This window comes from Nothobranchius furzeri, chromosome 5 (assembly GCF_043380555.1).
Source record: "Nothobranchius furzeri strain GRZ-AD chromosome 5, NfurGRZ-RIMD1, whole genome shotgun sequence".
Taxonomy (NCBI): Eukaryota; Metazoa; Chordata; class Actinopteri; order Cyprinodontiformes; family Nothobranchiidae; genus Nothobranchius; species Nothobranchius furzeri.
The window spans coordinates 78607621-78614241 of record NC_091745.1 but is presented as its reverse complement, the minus strand read 5'-3'; the positions used below and the strand labels follow the sequence as shown (position 1 = coordinate 78614241).

Below are 6621 nucleotides of genomic sequence, written 5' to 3'. Positions count from 1 at the left end.
CAGAGGTCTACTTGTTATTTTCAACTTCCCAGATTTAGTGTCTTAGGGCTTTTACTCTCCGCTGCATGGAGGGTCAAAAATTCCCTCTTTCTGTATCTCATTATGAAGGCATGAAAAAGGAACACGCAACGCTTGCAACAGATGTCAAGTGACACTTTGTTTGAAAGACTCAGAGGTAATCCTTGAACTTGATTTTAACATTTTGCTGGACAGCGTTCCCGGCGTTCCCAGCTGAGGCTTCAGAAAGGAGTCAATAAGTCTCTTAAGCTGCATGCGGACACTTGCAACCAACAGTAAGAGATTGTTCCTCTTCACGGAGTTTCTGGTATAAAAAAAGCTTTGCATGCTGGAGGATGAAGTGCAGAGGCCGAGGAAAGTGGAGATTTCCAACTTCAGTCGCATTTTCTGATGCGTAATTTAATCCTGCTTTTAAATCTGTAAGACAGAAAAGTTTGGAGGAACGACAAACTCTAATCTCAGACACCTCGTGAGGATTCCTGCAAACAGGTTCTAAAGAACCTCCAGGAATTCTACTTTACCAGATTATTCCCGCAAAAATATAATAAATCCTGCGTTACAAATACAGATCGTCAGGGGCTGAAAACAGCACGGACAACCCAAATCTGTGTGACTAAAGGTAGTCAGGATGACTAAAATCTCTGGCGCTCCTGTTTTTGGAACTAGAAGTGAGCCAGGTCATAGATGAGCTTCAGACGGCAGGATCTGAGTCTTATTTCCTGAAATTTGGACATCTCTCCTCTGATTGGCTAACAGCAACACGACTCTACCACTGACTCTGTCTGCTCTGCATCGTTGATGTTTCATCTCCACAAATAACACAAGCCTGGAGGAGTATTGCCGTGTGGTGGAGTTGCTAATGCTAACGGTTAGCTTCTACTAGCAGGGACGTTCTCTGCAGTTTCCTGGACGCTAAACCAACAACAGCCTTCCCCGTCGTGAGTCCAGATGGGTGAGTCCATGAATGTTAGTGACAGGGTGACGTAGATCTGTCAGGATTTTCTATCCTAGAGTTTCACCGTCTGTTTTCTATCAGAAGCTAACGCTAATGCTAGGTGAAGGAGACTATTTTCACGTTCAATCTGCATGAAACACTCAAGAGTGGCCATTTAAAATGGGTTTTCAGTGAAATCTAATTTTAAGAGTATACACCTGATGAAGTGGGGAAACAGATTCGTTCCAGAGTCCTAAAATTATCTGTGAGCCTCCAAAAGAAAGAAAGGCCGTTTTTAGGTCATCAGCTGTTATGATTTACATGAAATCTGGTGTACGAGGGAGCCTTTTACCGATGTTATAAACAAATCAGCTTTCCGCTAAATTCAGTTGGGTGAATGTAAACCTGTAGGAGAACTGACGCACTGTTAAAAACCAACATGGACGTAATTTGGGGGGGGACGTGCCCCCCCCCACTTTTTCCAAGGTCAAGTTTTGACCCCTGCACTTTTTACCATCCAAACACATATTAAGCCATATTAAATTGACACTGGTTGAGCTCTAGGACCAAGCAGAAAACAACCGTTTGTGTTGAAGCCTATTTCCCATTGGAGCATACTGTAAAGATCCCCCCCCCCCCCCCCCCACACACACACACACTTCTAAAGTGAAAATTACATCCATGTCTGGGAATGTAAAGGTGTAGGGGAGATAATGCCAGACCAATGATGTGTTTCATGTTTTTACAGGAACAAACATCCGTCCAGCAGCGGACTGAAGGCAGAGTGTGTCGGCAGTCCATTTGAGCATTTTCCTTCACAATAGAAGAAGAATGGCGACGTCGGCTTTAGAAATGTTTATGTGAAGGTCAGAATCAAAGCAGCGTCACGGCAACAAGCATCAGCGGTGACAAACATGTCATCAGAAGAGATCATAGAGCATGAAATAGGAGCATTAGCCCCATTATCCGGGAAATTGCCTCCCTGGCTTCACAAGACAGCTTATATAAATGGAAATACATTTACAGCGTTTTCAGACGTAACTTCTAATTTTAAGACACCACCTTCTGTCAAAACGGAGTTTCAGCTCCGTGTTGACACCAAATAACTTCGTTAAGGTCGACGGATCGGCGATGATGCTCGAGTCTAATAAAAGCAGGAGTCCTTTGGGTATCAGAGTCTTATCGCGCTGTGGTTGCCCGTAGATAAAAACTGGCTCGATAGTCCAGGTTACTCACATTACAACGGCCTCTTCCACCACAAGGTCACGTCAGTCCCTGTAGCCTCCTTATCTCCACACCAGAACACAGCTCACCAATCATGCCGCGGCTCGTCACCTCCGCTTGTGGTCACGTCGGGAAAATCAATGCATTTTTCATACAGAAGACTCGGATGAGGCTTTTGTTGCAATCGTCTTTATTTGTTGTCCTGCCACAGCAAACGGCTCAGATTGCAGTCGCTCTTCACAGAAGACGTTCCCATTTTCACTAAAATGTGAAAAACACAAAAATGTAGAAAAACTAAATCCTACCCTCACGTGAAAGCAGTGTCACGCATCAGCGAAGCTAAACCAGTAAACATCCCACCAAACAAGGCTTTTCTGGTGTTTTGGGAGTTTTACACAAAACAAGAAAGCTGGAGTGATTTTCAGCTTTTTGACGGCCACGTTTTTGGAAAGTAGAAATATTTTAAGTGCTAAAAATTATAATTTTTTTAAAGCAAGACAAAACTTTGATTCTTTCTTATTTTTTCTGCACAACCTGTTCCAATAAAAGGGGAAAACAACATTATAAATACATAAAGATTTCATAGTTAAAGGAAAATACACAACAGGATTGGTTTCATTATAAAACTACAGGAAGTGATTCATTAGGATCTTTGAGATTTTACAGTTAAAAATCATCAATTCAACTTATAACAAAAACACTTTATTTTACCCTGATTTGGTTTCCCGTTTATAAACAACAGAAACTTTGATTTTTCTTTTGCAGTTTAGTAAAACTGATGAGTTGTTGCTGCCATGTTTGATTTTTTTGCTAAATAAAAGCACAAATCTTGCGTAAATAATGAACAGAAACAAAAACGGTGCACATCGACACCGACAGCTGAATCCGCTCTTCATTTACCCGCAATGCCCTCTGGTCCTGAATACGTTTGAAAGGAGGGGCTTAGGGAGTGCAAAAGTAGAAAACGAGGTTGAAAGTGAGAGTGGGCCAACCCCCGGGTCCCGAACCAGACCTGAACCTGCTGGGTTAATGTCCGAACCAGTTTAGCTGCAGTGAAACCAGTTTGATCCCAGCAGGGGGCGCAGCAGCCCAGTCAGCGGCACTGCTCTGCAACAGCGCTCATGTCTTCACAAGAACTAATTAGTCCCAAAAGTCTTTCATCTTGATTTGATGCAAATGAGAACATTTTCTATTCTGGATTAAAGCCGTCGGCCGGCTGGCTGACTTCCAACCTGAGCCGCTCCCTACGGTAGTTTGATTTGGCCTGGAGAAAGTCCCTCATAAAAGAAACGGATCAACAGAAGTAAAGAAAACAACCCAAAAACATTAAAACAACAAGAAAAATGATTCAGAAACTCTTATTGTTCTTCTGGCGTCAGATACAGACGGCGAGTCTCGGCTGTGCTCGTAAAACGTCGACCTTTAACCCAGAAGAGAAGTCGTGTCCCTGAGTCAGAAAGCTGGTCAACGACCACGAGGCAGCAGCTTGGTGTGGTGTGGCTTTTGTCCTCCCAACATCTGAATGACTCCTCCCACAGAGAACGATGAGGACGGACGGATCTGTCAGGTAATCAGCGAGAGGAGGATGAAGAGGACGAGTGGAAGGGAAGCTGTCCTCGGTGAGGAAGCGCTACGTAGGCGGTGTGTTCCTGAAACACCAACGATAAAAGAGTCGTATAAAAATGTACGTCTGACATGGAAACACGACATAAACCTCTTTCTTTTGACTCGGGAGCGAGATCTGTTCTAAAACAAGTAAAGAGGAAAAGTTTGGAGTAGGGTCAAAGGTCGCTTTTAGGAGAGCAGCCTCCATCCTTCCACTAATGACCAGTCAGATCAGATTGGGTCTAAATTGTATTAAACGAACAACAAAGTCAAAGAAATGTTAATAAGCAACATGGATTTCCACTCAATTTGCAGACTGACACAAAGTTTTGCAAAAAGCCCACAAACATAAAAGTTGGATCTCACCTTGTTTGGGATTTGGATCTTCTGCTTCTGCAAAAGGCCAGAAAGGGAGACATTTAAATAAAGTTCAGGCAAAGACTGCTGATTGGTCCTTTTTGCATGCTTAACTTTCTCAATAAAGTTGCTGCTTGGTGAAACAAAAAGGAACAGATATTAGACCAAGGAAAGGCTTTTACCATTACTCAGAGATGAGTTCTGGCTGGCTGTGCGACCCTAAATATGTCCCCCATGCAAATCCTCTTAAAGGTCGGACAACCAAGACAGAAAAAGCAGCTCTGAAAGCACGGCGACAGGAAAAGATGGCGTTATGTAAATAAGAATGATGGAGATTCTACAGAAGAGCTCCAGGAAATGAAAAAGAGGCGGAAAAATACAAGAAAACTGGAAATGACAAGGCGAAACCAACACGTGACTGAAGATGAAAGGAAGTCTCGAGTGAGAAAGTTCAGTGAAGAGGAGGAAAAAAGGTTGGAAAAGAGGTCGGATGAAGAAAAGGGAGGGAAAAGACGGGGTTAGGAGGGGGCGTTCGGGGGTAGGGGGTGGTGTGGGGTTGGAATAATGGAGGGATGGTTTAATGGAAGAGGCTCAAACCTCTCAGAGGAGGGAAGAGGTTCCAGTGGGCCAGGACAAAAAGGGTCCAAGCACAAGGACGAGTCGGCACAACTGGTCATTAAATCAGCCCGCGGCTTTGAACCAACAACCCTACTACCCACGAGTCCAACGCAAACATTCGCTTCCACGGAAACGAGATCGATGAGGTCAGAAACACTCAGTCTGATACGTCGTCGTCCTCCGAGCTGCTGAACATGACACCAAGTTACTCTCAGGTTGTGATCAGCTAACAACCATCCAGGGGTTAACGAAGCGTTAAATAGCATCCCGTAGACTAGCAGAGTGTGTGTGTGTGTGTGTGCTCTCTGCACTTTCAGGCAGATACTAAAACAAATAAACGAGAAAAACAGCAAAAAAACAAACAATAAAATGTTCACGAAGACAGAAAATTTCAGATAAAATTTTTTAAATTACTAAACTGAAAAATATTTGAAAATCTTCCGTAAAACCGTTTGGTTCACGAAAGCTTCTCTAGTAAATATGTGCATGTTATAAATTAGTCATTTTCTAAATAAACTAATTTAATTTACGTTATTTTAAAATAAAAAATCTGAAAATAATCTTAAAATTTTGTGAATATTTGATGAAATTTAATAAAAAAATTAAACTAAACGCATAAATTCCAATCAACATTTATTCAAAGTGCCGTAAAAAAACAAATTCCCGTAAATTTAAACCGCTTCCGAATTGGAAGGGAACATTCGCAGCTATGGAATGCCGTGTGTTTGCTCGGCTGTGTGTGACTGGTGTGTTTTGATCCGGCTGTAATCACGTCATTCAGGCCAAATTCCCAACGTTGACGGCGCTCGTTTTTTGTTAACATCATCATCATCATGTTGTCCGTGGCGAGCGCTCCCACAAAATGGTGTCCACGAGGGCGTGGCTGCAAAGAAACATGCCCTCACCGCAGTGCAGTGCAGTCAGAGGCATGCTGCATGTGTGGCTGCACGTGCACAACCGTGGCGGTACGTGCACGTGTGTGGGTGTATGCAGAACGCTCCACTGCAGAGACAGAAAAGGGTCCACCATCCCACCTCTCCTCGCGTGCCGCCATTTTACAGAGAAGTGGAGCTAACGGTAATCAGCTCTGCTAGCAAAGACGAAGTCAACAAAAGTAGCAGAAAGAAAAAGAAAAAAAATGGCTGCAAACTTTACGTAGAAACCGATGGAAAAAAAAAACGGTGAAAGCGAAATTTAGAATTTTGAGATGGAAACCCGAAGAAGTTGGCGTGAGAACGTCCGTTTGAGTTTCGTCCTTTTAGGTGACGAGTTGAAGGGTACAAAGGTTTTCTGGGGTGAGGGGGTGGGGGGGGGGGGGGGGGGGGAAGAAAAAAAGAGAAAGAAAGCGAAGAAAATGTGCAAACTGAAATAAATGTAATGGACTGCTCACAGCAGGACGATGACTGTAAGAAGGGAAGTGAGACGGAGAGGAAAGGGGAATCAATTAGGGAGGGATGGAAGTTGGTCGGTAATGGTTTCTCACAGTGGGACGACTAAAAAAGGAGAGAGAGAGGACGAGCGACAAGAGCCAGAGAGATAAACACAACAGGAGGGGTTTAAAGAGCAGATGCATCATAAAAAGGTAAGCACGGAGTAGGAGCTGGAGCCAGCGCCGAGAAGAGGCAATAAAAGGCTGCAGGGCACCGGGAGTGTGCCGGCGCTGATTCACAGCCTCGTTTCTGATGCAACGCCGACTTAAGCACCTCAGCAATGCTCGGGTCCCCCCCCTTGTGTGATTCGTGACATCGCTCCGATCAAAACACAAAACCAGAACCGCACAAAGCAAAAGAACAAGGAGGTGAAGGAGACTATTTTCACGTTCAGGAGTTAAATGTCTGCAGGAGCTTCGAACACGCCCTGCCCCA

The 6621-nt window shown here is 44.0% G+C and overlaps 1 protein-coding gene across 1 annotated transcript in view; it reads right to left on the bottom strand.

Moving 5' to 3' along the window:
• Positions 1-3600: 3600 nt before the first annotated feature.
• Positions 3601-6621, bottom strand: part of si:dkey-246i14.3 (ephrin A4) — a 41334-nt gene continuing 38313 nt past the window's right edge. Inside the window, exons 4-5 of the mRNA XM_054741168.2 lie at positions 4148-4174; positions 3601-3825 (exon numbers count right to left, since the gene is read on the bottom strand). Of these exons, the coding sequence (XP_054597143.1) occupies positions 3740-3825; positions 4148-4174 (113 nt within the window). The 3' untranslated portion in view covers positions 3601-3739. The remainder of the gene's footprint in view (positions 3826-4147; positions 4175-6621) is intronic.